General features: G+C 42.4%; 2 protein-coding genes across 2 annotated transcripts in view; one reads left to right on the top strand and one right to left on the bottom strand.

Moving 5' to 3' along the window:
* The window catches only part of LOC134660382 (uncharacterized), a 30276-nt gene extending 12056 nt beyond the window's left edge, over positions 1-18220 (bottom strand). The window contains exons 1-10 of the mRNA XM_063516115.1: positions 18084-18220; positions 15123-15312; positions 12703-12845; positions 10023-10160; positions 9653-9781; positions 6873-6965; positions 5744-5871; positions 4243-4349; positions 1838-1952; positions 718-862 (exon numbers count right to left, since the gene is read on the bottom strand). Coding sequence (XP_063372185.1) covers positions 718-862; positions 1838-1952; positions 4243-4349; positions 5744-5871; positions 6873-6965; positions 9653-9781; positions 10023-10160; positions 12703-12845; positions 15123-15312; positions 18084-18147 — 1252 coding nt within the window. The 5' untranslated portion in view covers positions 18148-18220. The remainder of the gene's footprint in view (positions 1-717; positions 863-1837; positions 1953-4242; positions 4350-5743; positions 5872-6872; positions 6966-9652; positions 9782-10022; positions 10161-12702; positions 12846-15122; positions 15313-18083) is intronic.
* A 130-nt stretch (positions 18221-18350) lies between these two features.
* On the top strand, positions 18351-19730 carry LOC134660496 (gamma-secretase subunit pen-2). Its single transcript, XM_063516266.1, has 3 exons — positions 18351-18511; positions 18722-18826; positions 19572-19730. Exons 1-3 carry the CDS (start codon positions 18451-18453, stop codon positions 19709-19711), a joined length of 306 nt encoding a protein of 101 aa, XP_063372336.1. The 5' UTR covers positions 18351-18450; the 3' UTR covers positions 19712-19730.
* Positions 19731-20131: the final 401 nt, after the last annotated feature.

The following is a 20131-nucleotide window of genomic DNA, read 5'->3' as shown; positions in this document are numbered from 1 at the left end:
GGTAGTCACGCAGGCATTTTAACTCGTATTTTTCTATTTTATGTGCATTTTATATAAATGTCAGAGATAAAGATTATTTTCAATCTGCGACCCGGCTATCCTGACATTTTACACGTCCCTGTGGCCAATATTTTACTAACCCGTCTCCGCGTTGAGGAAGTACCCCTGGTCGATATCGTCGTAGGTGGGGCTGCGGTAGTCGAGCAGGCTATTTAACTCGTATTTTAAATAAATTATTTTATATAAATGTCAGAGAGAAAGATTATTTTCAATCTGCGACCCGGCTATCCTGACATTTTACACGTCCCTGTGGCCAATATTTTACTAACCCGTCTCCGCGTTGAGGAAGTACTCCTGGTCGATATCGTCGTAGGTGGGGCTGCGGTAGTCACGCAGGCATTTTAACTCGTATTTTTCTATTTTATGTGCATTTTATATAAATGTCAGAGAGAAAGATTATATTCAATCTGCGACCCGGCTATCCTGACATTTTACACGTCCCTGTGGCCAATATTTTACTAACCCGTCTCCGCGTTGAGGAAGTACTCCTGGTCGATATCGTCGTAGGTGGGGCTACGGTAGACGAGCAAGCTATTTAACTCGTATTTTTCTATTTTATTTGCATTTTATACAAATTTCAGAGAAAAAGATTATTTACAATCTGCGACCCGGCTATCCTGACATTTTACACGTCCCTGTGGCCAATGTTTTACTAACCCGTCTCCGCGTTGAGGAAGTACTCCTGGTTGATGTCGTCGTAGGTGGGGCTGCGGTAGTCGCGCAGGCGCGGGCGCCGCGCCGGCGAGCTGTTGAGCGAGGCCGGCCGGACCGTCGTCATCTCCACGTCGCAGCTCGTCGGCACCTGGGCCGTGGAATGTTTAAAAATGGTTAGAGAATGGTTAGAATGAATGGTTAGAGAAAAATCGTGGCTTTCCGATACATAAGTAATTCGGTTTTCCTCGATTAGTACTTCTTTAGTTTCCTTTACTTTTCTGGTTCGAGCTCATATCTATTTGTTTAATGATATATGTTATTTATTTATTTATTTAATTTAGGTTATATTTATATATGTACGCTTTATTTTTATTTATTTAAGAATTTCTATTTATGTTTGTTTATATATATTATTTGTAACAATGTGTATTCAAAACTTGCATTTCATTAACTTTAGTGATTGTACACTATTGTTTTGTTTGTCATTCATCGTTACTTCTGTTTTCAATTTCAGTTTTGTTTTATTCGTTTCCTCAAAGGTTAACTGGAAGAGATCCCATACAGGGATAAGTTCGCCTTTGTTGTATTTAATTTACTCTGTAACTATGTTTCTCGTGTTTTTATTTCTATGTGCAATAAAGTATATACATATATACATACATAGAATCTGCCAGAAACATAAGCAGGCGTGGCTCACTCCGCGATTTCGTCGCGTCACTACAAGTGGGTCAATCAACTATTTCTTGTTGTTATTCTGTCCCATCAGCGAGGAGACAATAGTAGCATAGATTGTTAGAAGAACTGCTGCACCATGTTCTACTAACATGCTCAGTAGATGTCCCATTATGGAAAGGTCTTATAACTACCATAAAATGAAAGTTTGGTTCATTTAAAGTAGTTGCCGCGCACCGCTACGGAACGGGGACGCAGCTCGCTTTCAAAATTTTAAACCGAGTAGTTTCGGAGATAAAGGGGGGGGGGGGGGGGGAATGGTAGGACTGACAGACAGACGCACGAGTGATCCTATAAGGACTTCGTTTTATCTTTTTGAGTTACGGAACCCTAAAAATAATACTGAAAGCGCGCACGAAGCGTCCCCGTTTCAACCCTTTCATTAACTAACCTGTCTGTATCGTGAGGAGAATATAGACGAGAGCCGAGAGAGCCCGAATCCGGCGTGGTCCGGGTTATCGTCCGGCACCGGGTCCGGAGTGGTTTGCTGGAATAAATACAACGGACTCAGACCAATTTAACCTCCTAAGGCCTAAGGTCCTACCTATATACTTCGTTTTTTTTTAGCATTAGGGTAAACAATCTTGATGTGTATTTTAATTGAAAAACACATTTTAAAAATAAGTTACGGTAAATATGTAACAATTATGAATCTAATACGATCTTTTATAGTCTTCTGCTTTCATAAGTAATAGTTATTAATTTTAAAAAAGTGTTTTTCAATTAAAAGACATGTCAAAATCGCTTACCTTCTTTCAAGTTCTAATGCTAAAAAAAACGAACTATAGTACCTATTCAGTTCGATGTAATTTAAACCATGTTCAATTGGAACAGAGTCGCTTTTGCTTTGTTTCGTACAATTTTCAATCAACGCAAAATCAACTCTATTTTCTACAATTTAGGTTCAAATTTCAGTGGCAACTTTTGGATGTTCGTAGCATCATAGCATAGCATGGTAGCACCATAAACGTCGAATTCCTGTGAAAATATGAGAGTGGCACTGCCACACTTTTGCTACCGCAAAGCGCGTTTAACTGGTATATGATAAGACGATGAAATTGATTTTTAAATAGCAGGACGGGTTACGATGTGTACTTGTACGGTCAGCGTCAACTAGATAATAACGGCAACATTAGCCAAATACATCGTAACATACATTTGTATTGGCATAGTATCAAAAAATAATTTAAATGTACAGTAGAATCCGCTTATAATGACATCGAAGGGAAATGACAAACACGTCATACTAAGCGGATGTCATATAATGCATAGTGAATTAATTTCTTATTATTGTTAATTTTTCCGAATTAATCTCGAATTCCTTTGTAAGAAATGAGTTTTAAGGCCACGAAAACCAGTGAAGTGTCAGTATAACCGGACATAATTTCATGAATATAGGATTTTTAGGTCATTCTATATAAAACCCAAACTTCGCACAGTAATTACGTCATAGTAAGCGGCTGGTCAGTATAGGCGGAGTCATAATAAACGGATTCCACTGTATGTTACTTACTAGTAGCGCCATCTATCCACAATATGTGTAACTTGTAAGTATCGTTACTCGTTGAATAAATGTCAGTATGTCGCAAATAGTCAACATGTTTTAATAGGTTATGGGCCCAGCACGCTTCCACTGCTATTATTTGTAAGATGTCAATTTGCAAACATATATTTTGGGTGAATTAATGATTTTTTGTTTAAAGTTTATGTTATAGCCATTAAAATGAGTATGTGTACCAAACCATATATTTGTTTGGCCCCTTTGGCCGTAGTTATAGTTTGTAGCTTTCTAATGGACCCCGAAAGCTAATCCTATTGTCTATTGTTAAGAAAAACCGCTCGTGCCACGTGCCACAACCACCTGCATAAAAAATCGGTACTTCGGTTACTGAGTGCCGGCGAGTCGAACGCTACAGAACCAGTCTAAAATGTGTCATCGAGATGCGTAACAAAGGCGCGTTATCGGAGAGCGCACCTACACTGGTTTTTTGAGCGTCGGACTAGCCCGCGCTCAGGTGCTAAATAGAATAATTAGGACCCTTTTTTGTAGGTAAGTAGCACGTGCGGTTTTACTGAATAATAGACAATAGGATAAGCCTTCGGGGTCTACTAGAAAGCTACAAACTATACCTATTTGATAGTGACTGTCAGTGTAACAGTATAATTACATGATGGCGTGCGTGGCCATGTCGAGCGAGTCCAGCGGCGGCCTGCTCGAGCAGCCGCGACTAGTTTGTTTTAATAGGTTATGGGCCCAGCACGCTTCCACTGCTATTATTTCTAAGATGTCAATTTGCAAACATATATTTTGGGTGAATTAATGATTTTTTGTTTAAAGTTTATGTTATAGCTATTAAAATGAGTATGAATCAGAATAAGAATCTTTTATTTGCAATAAACATTACCAGGTACATCGGTGTTCATGCGATAGGTGGTAGGTTTCATGTTTAACGAATGCATTTTTTTTTGTGCGACAAAGGCTCTATTTAAATCGGTGCTATTGCCCCACATTATTAAGCCATAGCGTAAAACGGACTCTACGTATGCATGATAGCAGGATATTGCCGTTTTGGTATCAGTAACTCTACCGAGTTGTTTAAGTGCAAACACATATTTATTTATCCGGTTAGCAACGTTCTCCAATTGTGCTTTCCAGTCCAGTATGTGTACAAAACCATATATTTATTTGGCCCCTTTGGCCGTAGTTACCTATTTGATAGTCAGTGTAACAGTATAGTTACCATGTATAGTGTAGTGACTGTATAGTGACAACAGTATAGTGACTGTCAGTGTAACAGTATAGTTACCATGATGGCGTGCGTGGCCATGTCGAGCGAGTCCAGCGGCGCGGCGGCCTGCTCGAGCAGCCGCGACGCCTCGTAGCACGGCGGGTAGCGCGGCGGCTGCGCAACCATACAACACAAGCTTATACAGGGTGGATTTTCTTTTTGGGTCAGTGAGGGCAGCTACCAGATCCCGTGCTGCTACGAGAAAACGGTCTTAGAAGACCTTCCCTCGATTTCAAATTAATGAAGATTGGCTTTTACACATTTTGAGAAAAACATACAGGGTGGGAGAAAAACGTCATTTTTGACAAACTTTTTTTTTGATGCCAATCGATCCCATTCGTATTCAGGATCAAAAGCTTGTATGGAACCAAAAAAAAATTTCCGGCAAGAAAAGCCACAGATCGAGGAAAATTTTTCCCATACAACTTGTATGAAAATGAAAACTTTTATTTTTCACATGCTATTTTTGTATGCCAATCGATTCCATTCCTATCCAGTATCAATAGTTTCCTAGGGGTCAACTTTCGATAATGTACTAAAAAGCCACAAATTAATAAAAACTTTTGCATACATTTACTTTGGAGAAAACGTGAAATTTAATTCACATTTTTCTATCTGCCCAATCAGTCCTGTTACATTTAAGGATCATAATACTGTATGACAACATTGCTGTAAGACTGATGGGCGAGATAGCGGCAACCAGGGATCGGAACCGGTTTTTTGCAAAAACTTAGAAGTAACCATATTTTTCGAATTATTTTATACTCGAAATGTAGGACCCGGTTGTGTTTTTAGGTTACGACTTCGTATTATTAGATTGCCCAATTAGAAATGAAGTAATTAGCAAAGAACGAAAAAATACCGTTTCCGTTCCCATACAAAAAATACCGGTATCCGATCCCTGGCGGCAACAGAGATACATCATTTGTGAAAATTTCAACTGTCGCAGCTAACGCGGTTCATGAGATACAGCCTGGTGACAGACGGACGGACGGACGGCGAAATCTTAGTAATAGGGTCCCGTTTTTTACCCTTTGGGTACGGAACCCTAAAAATTAAAAACAACATAAAATGACATTGTAACTGGGTGAATCAACTTTTTCTTGTCGCTCGTTGCCATGGTTACGTTCTCCTGGGTCACTATTTAAAACCTGATTTTTAGGCGTTTAAATTCACCAAATGCGCTTTTTTGTGATACTTATAAACCCTTTCCATTGAGGGTCGTCTACCAAGCGTGTCAGACGAAGGTGGTGTATAATGTCTTCTAATAAACTATGCTACTATTGTCTCTTGGCTGACCGGACAGAATAACAACAAGAAATAGTTGATCCATCCAACTACTAAAGTAACATACCACATTGTGCGTGCTATTTAACTTAATGTTAAATATTAACATGTTGCTATATGTGAGATCCTACAATTGGCTCTGTGTCACTATTGATGTTGTTATTAGCATAGTTATAGCTGTTGGTTCTCCATGTAAATAAAATAAATAAAAAAATAAATACCGGGTGTGTCATATAGTTCCGCTGCGCCGCTGCCCGAGCATAGCTCCGCAGTGCTGCGCGCTTCATATGCATTTTACAAATAGCCGACACGAGCAACACCGCCGCTATCATAAATATCAGGGCGCAAGCTGCAAAAAAAATGTGACGTTATCTATGAGAAGGGACCTCATTGTCGATGGCGCTTACGCCATTATTAACGATGGTCCGATATAAATACATTGCCGCCTGACGCTGTGCGGCGTAAGCGCCATCGACAATAAGGTCCCTTTTCATAGATAATGCCCCAAATTATCTAAATTAATATTATAGGGCAATTTCACACAGTGTTGTGGGTAGTAAAGTAAGGACTCAAAACACGAAGAATTACGCACATTGTTATGTCGCTGACGGATTTTTTTGCAATAACTATATTTTCATAGACAATGCGATGTTTGGCGGGAACACAAAGTACTTTCTTTTTAAATCTACTTAATAAAAAATTTATTAAAAGTTTGTATGAAATGAAAATGTTGTATGAAATATTCGTAAATCGTCTTTTTAAAGTGTGTAGCGGTAAAGGTAATGTTTTCCCGCCAAATAATATTGTCTTTGGAAATATAGTTATAAAAATATATGTGATAGGCTACCTCCACCCTCTATGTTTCATATTTGTCTATTGCAAAACTTATCTATAGTGTGTCGAAGGACTGTCTCATTTCAAACATAGACAGAGAGAATCATACTATCTTCGTCTTACACTAGTACTAGCACCTAAAAGTATAGTTTTCCTGGTTCTTACTGACAAATTGGTTTGACCAACTATATATGTGTCCCTAGTTGTTAATGTATGTACTAATTGTATGCATGTATTACTATTCGACACAATGTATATTATTTTTTAATTTTTAACAAGCAGAAACGTCTGCGATCGATGCTATTAAGCTTAGAATACATTTAAAAGTGGAAAAATTACTGTCTTGGTTGAGACTTGAACTCACGGCCTCTGGATCGATACTCCAGCGCTCTGCCATCTGAGCCACCAAGACCTCATCCATAGCCAGCAAAACAATGTATATTGTTTTGAATTAATAAAAATAAATACACAAATAAAAATATGTATGTTGCGCAAGTAACAGTGTAATGGTCATACCTGTGACGGTGTATATGGTGGACTGTATGAACCCGTACTGGTCGGGGGCGTGCTTGTCCTCGAACGACGCCGGGAAATCCACCTCCACGAACCCTGCCACAAACACGTGCCATTTAATAAATAAGGGCCAGTTGCATCAACCACATTTGATAGACTGATCAACGTCAGCTGGAACGCCCCGGCGCTTAAGCTTTGGATTCCTCCGAAAACGGTGCCGTAATATGACGGCCGTCATATAGCGGCCGTCTTTACGGTGGCGACATGTGGAAAGTACCACGGCGTCATAACACACCGTCAGCCACCAAGGTCAAAGCGGCAAATTTGAAAAATATAGGCGCGATACCATAACGTCCCATAGAAAATTTGAATTTCGCGCCTTTTCCTACTGACAAGATTTGCTTGACCATCTATAATTTACTTGGAGGATGAAATATCATCAGAAGAGGAAAATAATCGTAGTACGGAATCATTTATTCAAATCTCGTGTCATTTATTCAAAATGGCGTCACCGCTATCTAATAAAACGTTCACGAAACTATCGACGCCGTCATGACGGCCGTCATCTTACGTTACGTTGACAATCAACGCCGTCTAGGAAACCGCGCCATCTTGTTTACATAGACAACGTTCTAGTGACGTCAGTCAACGCTATATAGCGGCCGTAATATGACGGCACCGTTTTCGGAGGAATCCAAAGCTTTACTATGAAACTTTTCATACACAAAAATTTAGCAATCTTTTTAACGATACGAACAGTTTGGTTCAACCGACCTTTATTAATTTTAAACAATCCACGAATCAAATCCATAGTGAAAGCTTCGTCAAAAGTGCACAGAATACCCGTACCGGAGCCTTGGGGCTCCCGAGGTCATAGAGAATAAGTAAACATAGAGTGCTCACTCCATACATCAGTTTCCTTACCAAATCGCTTATTATTTTAGTAGTCGACATCTAGAGTCATGTAGCGGATTTGTAAGTACTGCTACTTGACACTAGATGTCACGTGTGTCGCGACTCACGAAAAGTGTGTAATACACTTTCAAGCATAGAGAAAAAAATACATAGAGTGCTCACTCCATACATCAGTTTTAGTACCAAAAAGACTATTAGCATCTAGCATCGAGTAGCTGTTGAGATAAGACTTTCCGGTCGGTGCTACATCTATTGTCAAGTAGCAGTACTGATAGTTCCGCTACTCGATGCTAGATGTAGACACTGAAATTAATAGTCTGAACTGATGTATGGAGTGAGCACTCTTGTCTTACTATCTTTCTCTATGCTTTCAAGTGTGTAATCAACAATTTAGAACTAATATTATAAGCAGAAGGAGTTGAAAATAGAGTTCCAGTTATAATATTAGCTAAAAATTGTCGAGCATTACAGTTTTTGTTTGCCGCGACATCTATTGTCAAGTAGTAGAACTGATAATGTCCGCTACTTGACGCTAGATGTCGACTACGAAATAACTCGCGTTTTGGTAAGAAAACTGATGTATGGAGTTACCACTCTTTCTTTACTTATATTGCTCTATGGCCTATAAAACATACAGTGTGTGTATACCTTCAGTCCGGTACGGGTCGTGTTCGGAGCAGCAGCTATGCTGCAGGCACAGCGGGCCCGCGTTGGGAGTGGGGCAGCACGCCGCCGCCGATATACATCGCCCTGTACAGGTCACTACTGACCTTCAGTCCGGTACGGGTCGTGTTCGGAGCAGCAGCTATGCTGCAGGCACAGCGGGCCCGCGTTGGGAGTGGGGCAGCACGCCGCCGCCGATATACATCGCCCTGTACAGGTCACTACTGACCTTCAGTCCGGTACGGGTCGTGTTCGGAGCAGCAGCTATGCTGCAGGCACAGCGGGCCCGCGTTGGGAGTGGGGCAGCACGCCGCCGCCGATATACATCGCCCTGTACAGGTCACTACTGACCTTCAGTCCGGTACGGGTCGTGTTCGGAGCAGCAGCTATGCTGCAGGCACAGCGGGCCCGCGTAGGGAGTGGGGCAGCACGCCGCCGCCGATATACATCGCCCTGTACAGGTCACTACTGACCTTCAGTCCGGTACGGGTCGTGTTCGGAGCAGCAGCTATGCTGCAGGCACAGCGGGCCCGCGTTGGGAGTGGGACAGCACGCCGCCGCCGATATACATCGCCCTGTACAGGTCACTACTGACCTTCAGTCCGGTACGGGTCGTGTTCGGAGCAGCAGCTATGCTGCAGGCACAGCGGGCCCGCGTTGGGAGTGGGGCAGCACGCCGCCGCCGATATACATCGCCCTGTACAGGTCACTACTGACCTTCAGTCCGGTACGGGTCGTGTTCGGAGCAGCAGCTATGCTGCAGGCACAGCGGGCCCGCGTTGGGAGTGGGGCAGCACGCCGCCGCCGATATACATCGCCCTGTACAGGTCACTACTGACCTTCAGTCCGGTACGGGTCGTGTTCGGAGCAGCAGCTATGCTGCAGGCACAGCGGGCCCGCGTAGGGAGTGGGGCAGCACGCCGCCGCCGATATACATCGCCCTGTACAGGTCACTACTGACCTTCAGTCCGGTACGGGTCGTGTTCGGAGCAGCAGCTATGCTGCAGGCACAGCGGGCCCGCGTTGGGAGTGGGACAGCACGCCGCCGCCGATATACATCGCCCTGTACAGGTCACTACTGACCTTCAGTCCGGTACGGGTCGTGTTCGGAGCAGCAGCTATGCTGCAGGCACAGCGGGCCCGCGTTGGGAGTGGGGCAGCACGCCGCCGCCGATATACATCGCCCTGTACAGGTCACTACTGACCTTCAGTCCGGTACGGGTCGTGTTCGGAGCAGCAGCTATGCTGCAGGCAGAGCGGGCCCGCGTTGGGAGTGGGGCAGCACGCCGCCGCCGATATACATCGCCCGGTTGAACAATTCAGCATTCCGGGCTCTGAAAACAAATAAAATATTGTCAATCAGTTGTTTACAGTAATATTGTGACGGTAGTCAACATCAAATAGATAGTGAAGGCCAAAGTAGCCAAATACATATGTATTTGGCCAATACATATGTATTTGGCCAATACATATGTATTTGGCCACTTATCCTCGAGTCTACAGTCGGAGTGGCCGCCGCAGTCAGACGTCGGCAACACGCACCGGTCATGAACTACAGTACTGTAATGTACTCACGCTGACACACTGACGGCGGGCATATCGGCGGGGCTTCGTCTTCCCCGTGTCTGCAGTCGGGGTGGCCGTCGCACACATACGTCGGTAAAACGCAGCGGTCGCCGCATGAAAACGCACCGCGCGCGCAGTTTATGCTTCCTGGAATTAAAAAAGAAAATAATGGGACAATCTCACTCGAATCGACCTAGCTTCTTGTTTTTTTAATTGATATATGTGTCGGAGCGAGACACCAGAAGGACATATTGCAGCGTTACAGTTCATAGTTAGACGCCTGTATAAAGTCGATTAGCAATGTTTGGCTACGTATTATTTGCTTGTAACGAAATAATAAAGTTGCGTAGTGAATAACGCCACCATCTATTGGCGTATTGTTGAACTAAGATGACAGGTAGAAGGCTTTGGAACGTCAAGAGGTACATATATTGAGTGAACGTAGGCACGAGTGGGCATTTTTGTCGTTATGTTGGTAGACTGGTTAGGCAGGTTTACCAACTTGAATTGGAGGCGGGAGTAGTTGGCTCCGCCGCTGGAACTGGCTTCTTTCTTCTTGATCGGACCGCGCTAGAGATCGGACGTTAGCCAAGTTCGTGCCTAATTCGCTACGTTCCTGAAGGCTTATACCTGAAGGATTATTCTGAAAGCTTATAGATTCTCACGTTCTTTAACCGTGTAGCTAAGTGTTTTATTCCAAGTGTTATTTTGATTTCTTATGTGCCATTAGAAGCTTACTTTTGTAAAAATAAAGAAACTATGTGTTGTTTTGAAAAGATATGTCCCGCCGAGTTTGTTGCCGGGTTAAATCTTCTCGGGTCAGCGGTGTAGGGTTGGAGCCGGTGTAGTTTGACTTAAATAAAGATTTGAACGATTTCATGTGATCTTTTTATTTTAATTGAATCCGATTCCATCGTAAGATCGTTTAGTTATTTTGACTATTTAGTACTGAAATATAGTAGGCACTAGTATGGTTAATGAGTCCGAATGTTTATTTCATGCGTTGGTGCATACCTACTATTTTGGCTATGAAGTAATACATCGAGGTACCATGCCCACCACTCGCTATCAATAGCCCCACACAATTAATTCTCTCCCTCTTCGACATATGTTTGTTTTCGTTTCATGATATAGGATTTCAATTCTTGGAGAGCCTTTACATCTCTAAGGATAATTTGAAAAAGTGGTGTTTTTTGTTTTGACACTAAGCGCCACTTGCACCATCCCACTAACCCGGGGTTAACCCGTTAAACCTGTAACCCAGTGTCAAATTGTACTGGTAACCATGTTAACTCTAGGTAACCCGGGTAGACCTAGAGCTAACTGTATTTATCTGCAGCCCGCTGCACCAGCACGGACTTGGTGACGCTGTAGGGGGGCGAGGAGCAGAGGTAGCGCCCGCTGTCTTCCACCTGCAGGTCCGGCAGCAGCCGGGGGGAGGCTGCAACACTATACACCTGACACTGCTCACCTGCAGCCCGCTGCACCAGCACGGACTTGGTGACGCTGTAGGGGGGCGAGGAGCAGAGGTAGCGCCCGCTGTCTTCCACCTGCAGGTCCGGCAGCAGCCGGGGGGAGGCTGCAACACTATACACCTGACACTGCTCACCTGCAGCCCGCTGCACCAGCACGGACTTGGTGACGCTGTAGGGGGGCGAGGAGCAGAGGTAGCGCCCGCTGTCCACCTGCAGGCCCGGCAGCAGCCGGGGGGAGGCTGCAACACTATACACCTGACACTGCTCACCTGCAGCCCGCTGCACCAGCACGGACTTGGTGACGCTGTAGGGGGGCGAGGAGCAGAGGTAGCGCCCGCTGTCCACCTGCAGGTCCGGCAGCAGCCGGGGGGAGGCTGCAACACTATACACCTGACACTGCTCACCTGCAGCCCGCTGCACCAGCACGGACTTGGTGACGCTGTAGGGGGGCGAGGAGCAGAGGTAGCGCCCGCTGTCCACCTGCAGGCCCGGCAGCAGCCGGGGGGAGGCTGCAACACTATACACCTGACACTGCTCACCTGCAGCCCGCTGCACCAGCACGGACTTGGTGACGCTGTAGGGGGGCGAGGAGCAGAGGTAGCGCCCGCTGTCCACCTGCAGGTCCGGCAGCAGCCGGGGGGAGGCTGCAACACTATACACCTGACACTGCTCACCTGCAGCCCGCTGCACCAGCACGGACTTGGTGACGCTGTAGGGGGGCGAGGAGCAGAGGTAGCGCCCGCTGTCCACCTGCAGGTCCGGCAGCAGCCGGGGGGAGGCTGCAACACTATACACCTGACACTGCTCACCTGCAGCCCGCTGCACCAGCACGGACTTGGTGACGCTGTAGGGGGGCGAGGAGCAGAGGTAGCGCCCGCTGTCCACCTGCAGGTCCGGCAGCAGCCGGGGGGAGGCTGCAACACTATACACCTGACACTGCTCACCTGCAGCCCGCTGCACCAGCACGGACTTGGTGACGCTGTAGGGGGGCGAGGAGCAGAGGTAGCGCCCGCTGTCCAGCTGCAGGTCCGGCAGCAGCCGGGGGGAGGCTGCAACACTATACACCTGACACTGCTCACCTGCAGCCCGCTGCACCAGCACGGACTTGGTGACGCTGTAGGGGGGCGAGGAGCAGAGGTAGCGCCCGCTGTCCACCTGCAGGTCCGGCAGCAGCCGGGGGGAGGCTGCAACACTATACACCTGACACTGCTCACCTGCAGCCCGCTGCACCAGCACGAACTTGGTGACGCTGTAGGGTGGCGAGGAGCAGAGGTAGCGCCCGCTGTCTTCCACCTGCAGGTCCGGCAGCAGGAGCGAGCTGGAGGCTGTGGGCCCGGAGGGTTCGATGGCGAAACGCCTGCACAACAATGGACCAGGGATGTAACGGATGTGGTTTTATCGGAACCGAAAGCGGAACCAGATGTTTTAAATTTAGTTTATCGGAACCAGAAACGGAATCGGAACCGGAACCAGAACCGGAGCCTGAGCCAGTACTATCAGTAGGTATACATTACACAACACATACGAATAGGTACTTTAAATTCAAAAACACGGATAAACCAGAACATCTAATTACTGCAGCACGTGGCAAGCGGGGCTATGAGCGAATGACTGGTATAAACCTGTTTGTTTTTGATGTACACCGCTCATGTCCCGCTGCCGCGCTAATCATTGACATCCGATATAACTTCCGTTTCAAAAGTAACGGAACCGGAACAGAAACGGATGTGTAATACCAAACGGAAGTTTCGAGTTAACGGAAACGGAGCTCCGTAACATTCCTGCAATGGACACAAGTAAATAAGTATTCTTTATTGCACCCATCTTAATGAACAAGATGGGAGGATGAAGTCAAACTCACAACGGGCCCGAACTGGAGAAGAGTGGCCCACGACAGACCCCAATGGAAAGAGCTAGAAGGCCTTTGCCAAGCGGCACACTGAGTTAAGAGACATACTTTAACTCAGAATAAAAGGGATTAATAGATAGATTTTTTGCACATCTGACCTCCTTTTCCTAACGTTTGGCCCGGCTTATGGGAGCATGGGGTCTTGGAAACGAATCCTAAGAATTGGCGTAGGCACTAGTTTTTAAGAAAGCTACTGCCATCAGATCTGACCTTTCAACTCAAAGGGAAAACTAGGCCTTATTGGAATTAGTATGGTGTCCTCACGATGTTTCCCTTTACCGAAAAGCGATAAAGAACGAACGTACACAAATAGATATAATTAGGTATCAACAGCCAGTCTTATCTCTAATAAATTTTTGGCAAAAATTTCATTTTTGGTACAAGCTTTTATCGCTGACTGTACTTTTCTTACGACAGACAACTAATACTCATCGAGACAATTCTAAAAACCCCTAACACAATTAGGTTGCGTTGTTTCATCACAGAGTTCCTATGGCCACCTCCTGTCTCCATCATCAGATCAGCTCGATGGTACCATAATATTGCATTGTCACCCGACTTACATGTGTATGCAAACTTTCAGCTCAATCGGAAACCGGGAAGTGGATCAAATTTAACTTGCAAGATTCCATTACATAGTTACATACAGGTCGACCTAATAAAAGCGTGTTAAAAAGAGTAAAAAGCAACATAAGTGAAAACTTCAAAACAAAAAAAAGATGTGACTACGGGTATGAAACAAAAAACCCGGATAAGTGCGAGTCGGACTCGCGCACGAAGGTTTTCCGTACCATTACGCAATAAACAGCAAAAAAATCACGTTTGTTGTATGAAGCCCCACTTAAATATTTATTATTTGTTATTATGAAATACATCATCTGTGATTATTTCTGCTGTCCAGCTATCACCGTTCATGACTTACAGCCTGGTAACAGACAAACGGACAGACAGACAGACGGACAGCGTCTTAGTAATAGACTCCCGTTTTTACCCTTTGGGTACGGAACCCTAAAAAGTATGGAGCTCAAATAAGCAGAGGGCCTACCTTGAGAAACGAAAATCGAGATTTTGTTATCTACCTCTCTATCGTACCATAGAGAAAAAAATACATAGAGTGCTCACTCCATACATCAGTTCAGACTATTAATTTCAGTGTCTACATCTAGCATCGAGTAGCGGAACTATCAGTACTGCTACATCTATTGTCAAGTAGCAGTACTGATAGTTCCGCTACTCGATGCTAGATGCTAATAGTCTTTTTGGTACTAAAACTGATGTATGGAGTGAGCACTCGTATGTATTTTTTTTTCTATGATCGTACGAATACGGAAGAGTGAGGCAGATAACGAAATTCAGTCTACGTTTTTCGCAGTAGGACCTCAGATGAGCCCAGCCCGAGCAGGTATAAAGTTGAATGACCCAAAAATGCATATTAAAATTTAAAAAAAGAAACAACAAAATTGTGTGACCCGAACAAACCGGCCCTAAACACCTTTTCAAGGCCATCCTAAATTAGCCGTAATGATAAAAAATTAATTGCATATCCAAAAATATTTCTGCTGTATTTATAAATACCTACAGTGTAAAATTAAAGGACTGGTTATTTAAGAATAGATCCGTCATATCTGTCGTAACAGACGCGTAATCTTCTGTACCTAGTACTATTATTTATTCTGTGCCAAGGTACAATGCGAAGTCTGTCTGAGTCTGTATATTAAAGATTACCTATGACTAGAACTCCCGTTGGCAGCCACATAGTTCCACACGTACAACCTCGGCTGCCGGTCTCCCTTGATCTCACAGACCAGGGTCAGGTTTTCTCCGACCCTCCTGATGAGGACCTCGAGGTATTCCGCCTCGGATATCAAGGTCTCCGGGCTGTGGAGAGATAGGTGCTGTGCCGGTTCGCTACGGCCTGTGGGGAGAATTAATGTTGTTCAGAAATTGTGTTGGGAGAATGGTTGTTATAACCTTATAACTGCCATTAGGATATCCAAAGAAAGTAAACAATTTATTTCGAAGCTTAATAGCATCGTTCGCAGACGTTTCTGGTTAATACAAAATTAAAATTAATTTAAAATAGACAATAGTCGTATGACTTGATTGTTTGACCTTTGATTATTATAATTAATTTGACGACTGGTCTGGCCTAGTGGGCAGTGACGCTGCCTGTGAAGCCGCGGTCCTGATTTTGAATCCCGGTAACGGCATTTATTTGTGCGATGAGCACAGATATTTGTTCCTGAGTCTTATGTATTTGTAATATTTGTATATTACATATATTGTTGTCTAAGTACCCACAAGTCCCACAACACGAGCCTTCTTGAGCTTACTGTGGGACTTACTCAATATGTGATGTTATCTATGAAAAGGGACCTTATTGTCGATGGCGCTTACGCCATTATTATTATTAACGATGCTCCGATATAAATGCAATGCCGCGCGACGCTGTGCGGCGTAAGCGCCATCGACAATAAGGTCCCTTTTCATAGATAATGCCCCATATGTGTAAGAATGTCCTATAATATTTATTTATAATTTACAAATACAAAATTATACTACTGCTTAATAGTTAATGCATGTAACTAACAGCTAGATAAGCCTGTTTGTGCAGTAATTAGTGATCTAACTAATTTATACCCACGTAGTCCTGTCACAAAGGTATCGGCTGATAAAATGTAATACGAAGGTTTTAATAAAATAATATGCCCATTGTTTATTTAATAGACATTCAGTTGCACCAAATCGCTTACAAATTAGCTATACACTATAGTAGAATTTAAAAAGCAAAATACATACACTGATTTAAACTTTCACGATTTTTACACATTTTAAATTGTACAACGGGACAGCGTTGTCCCCGTTGTCTCGGAGAAGACTCTTCTCTGAGACCACGGGGACAACGCCGTCCTCGAAACGTCAGAGGTAAATCTTAAAACTTAGATACACGATTAAGTCCCGTTGTACAATTAAAAAATACATACATTATTATTAAAACTCAATTGATTATTTACAGAAATATTAAATATATGATTACTGAGACAATAAATTATGTTGAATTATATAGTAAATAATGTATCATAAAATTGAATAAGCTTTTAAACCATGTATGTACGTGAATAAGAAGGGAAATGTATCTAAAACATTTTTAAGTAAAAACCTTTGTGACAGAATTTATGGACCGACTATGTATTATATTTAAGCAATAATGTGATGATATCATTGAACACTTGCCCAAATTTGGGAGTTACAAACATCATACATGTATCTATAGTTTTAAAATTGGTTAAATAAAACAACTATGTTATAATATCGGGGTTTTCGGTGCGAGAATGTTTTAAACTAGCCAAATAACAGGTAAAAACTGTAAAAAACGATACTAATTTAACATTTCTAAGCACATTTGGACCTTACTACCTACGTTTAATTCATAGTTTGGTAATTATTTTACAATAAACAAAGTTATAAATACACGAAATCATTCCCGCACCAAAAACCCCGATGTATGGTTATAATCTATGTACTTTGCAGCTAGTATGTATGTATGTATGTATATACTTTATTGCACATGGAAATAAAAACACGAGAAACATAGTTACAGAGTAAATTAAATACAACAAAGGCGAACTTATCCCTGTATGGGATCTCTTCCAATTAACCTTTGAGGAAACGAATAAAACAAAACAGAAGTAACGATGAATGACAAACAAAAACAATAGTGTACAATCACTAAAATTAATGAAATGCAAGTTTTGAATACACATTGCTACAAATAATATATATAAACATAAATAGAAATACTTAAATAAATAAAAATAAAGCGTACATATATAAATATAACCTAAATAAAATAAATAAATACTCAATATATATCATAAATAAATAGATATGACTTGCTAGTCCTTTGCTCTAATAGAAAATTAGGTCAATAGATATTTATAGATATGTTATTTCGATTTCGTTTGATAGGTAGGTATATAAGATGTTTGTGATCAATTGATCATAGTTTCTAACCTGAATACTATTTACCTATACAGTGTAATATTTTGCTATTTCGAGACCTTTATATTTTTGTTATTTAGCATTATATATGTGGAAGCTTGTTATTTGCATTCAGCAGATAAGTTTATGAACCTATGTATATTAGGCAGTAAGCATCCCGAATAAAATAAAAGAAAAATCTTTTGGTATGGACTTTATGTAGCAAATTGTTTATAATATACTTAATTTTTTTTGCTGTTATGAGGCTATAATATATAACAGGGCTATGTGTTTTTCCCAGAATAGACGTAAATTGTTTTGAAAACATACATTTTACGTCGTAATGAATTATATCGATGCCGTTGCTTGAGATAAGATAAATCTTCTGAGTGAATAGAGAGCCGAAGATCTTTTTGAAGTGAAAGGACCTTGTTTATTAAACAAATTATACCGTTAGAACCAAATTATGTTAAGGTAAAGCTCTAATGCTACAAACTAATGGTAGAGGTTGTGATAAATAAGGAATAATCGGACAAGGTATTGTTTGGATAATAATTTCAGCAATTAGGTGTAGTACAGTGTCACTCCAAGGTCTTAAATGCTACAAATAATTGATTAAAATCGACAAAACTGTGAAAAACCTTGAAGTAACGAATCCCTGAAGTTCTAATTTTGGTCAAGCACAAAACTCAAACAGATACTTACATATGTGCACTGTCACTAAAAGAAAAATAAAATTAAGGAACACTAATTTACTTGATTCATACATTTTTATTTAAGAAAAATACTAAAATACATCTTATAACTTGACGTACAACACTACGCCATATTTGTTTCTTTGTTTTTTTTTCTACCCAAACAAAGTGGACTTGGCTTGGGAGTACCTCTTGTTAACAATCAGCCACTCAAACTTTCTGTCATTTTCTAATCTGTCGCGTTTTTCTGTAGCTTAAACAGCCCTTGATGACAAATGCATAAATGTCACTGTCAGTTTACTATTGATAGCAACTGCAGTGTTTATTGCAATAAATAGCTATTTTATTTCATAAAACTCACTAAATCCAAAATAAACATGGATATAACAAGATTACCTAACGATAAGAAATTACAATTATGCAGGTGGTACTTCAAAGGTATGTGAAACAAGCATTTCATTGTCAGAAATCCCGTTTGCCGTTTTTACGTGATTTAAGCACATCATTGCACAAGAAAAGTGTTTTAAATTACTTTCGCGTGTTCCTTTTTTCTTGTTCTATCAGTTTAAGTCTCTTTATAGTCCAAAAAATAGGTATAAGTTGTTTAAAAATATGACGCACAGTATAACATAACGTCCATGTTTTCAGTGGGTTGCTTATTCCTACCGTTCGTGTGGGCGGTGAACGCGGTCTGGTTCTTCAAGGAAGCCTTCACGAAGCCGCCGTTTGATGAGCAGAAGCAAATCAAGAGGTGTAAGTGTTCTTATTGACAAATTGAGATTGTCACTGTGTCACGAAACCCCATTAACACATTCACTGACAGGAACCCACCTGGTGGGCGCTCGTGAACTTTGCTCAGATGCCGCGGGTTGTTTTATACGCAGCTATAGACAACCAGTATCTGGGGTAGTGCGCCATTTTTTGTCTGGTAGTGAATGTGTTAAAAAGAATAATAAAAACCGGCCATTTGCGAGTCGGACTCGCGCGCGAAGAGTTTCGTACCATTCCGTAATATCGAGCAAAAAATCACGTTTGTTGTATGGGTGCCCCACTTAAATGTTTATTTTATTCTGTTTTTAGTATTTGTTGTTATAGCGGCAACAGAAATACATCATCTGTGAAAGTTTCAACTGCCTAGCTATCACAGTTCATGAGATATAGCCTGGTGACAGGCAGACAGACGTGACAGTGGAGTCAGTGGAGTAATAGGGTCCCGTTTTTACCCTTTAGGTACTAAACCCTAAAAAAGAAATATTATTTATTTAAGTGTTCATTTTATTTATTGAAAACAAATTGCACCTGTCCAATATGCCCATAGGCTGCAGTGGCTGCTTAACAGGTGGACCGCTCGCTTATTTGCCACCATCTTGGTATAGAAGTTGAAAATTTACATTTAGTGAACAATACAAAATTCTACTAACTTATATTTTTATTGAAAAAACAGTGTAGTGACTGGGATTAATTGTGCAACTGTGCCCAAATCTTTTTCCATTTCCAGATGTGGTAATGAGCGGCCTGGGTGCCCTGGCGTGGGCGGTGGGGCTGATCTCGTGGGCGCTCATCTTCCAGGCGAGGCGAGTGGCGTGGGGCACTACGGGGGAGGCGCTGTCATTCGTGCTGCCACTGGGCAGGGCTTAGTTCTAAGCTTACCCTTCTGTTGAGCGCCATCTATGCAACTGTCAAAGGTTAGCATAGATGGTGCCATCATAGCATGCACCTTTTTCTATGAGATTTGGCTTAAAGGGCTGGCATCCAGGGCATTAAAAAAAATAATTGACCCAATTCTAGGGATTGACAGGGCATGTGATGGCACCATCTGCTAAATACTTCGACCGGCTGACCCCATTGGATCAAACAGTAATTTTAAGTATCTGGGGGCATAGCTTAAATTCATTATGCATATGATTTATAATTTATAATTTCCAGTTCATGGGCCATTTTATTTAAAGTTGTCCCCTACACCTTTTTTACAAACTTGGTTTTTTTTATGTTATTTCTACTCAGAATCGCGAGCTCTTTTGATCCTAATACGAGATAAAAGCGTCCCAAAATTTCCAT

Source organism: Cydia amplana, chromosome 27, assembly GCF_948474715.1.
Source record: "Cydia amplana chromosome 27, ilCydAmpl1.1, whole genome shotgun sequence".
NCBI classification, from domain to species: Eukaryota; Metazoa; Arthropoda; class Insecta; order Lepidoptera; family Tortricidae; genus Cydia; species Cydia amplana.
This window is presented reverse-complemented; position numbering and strand designations above follow the sequence as displayed.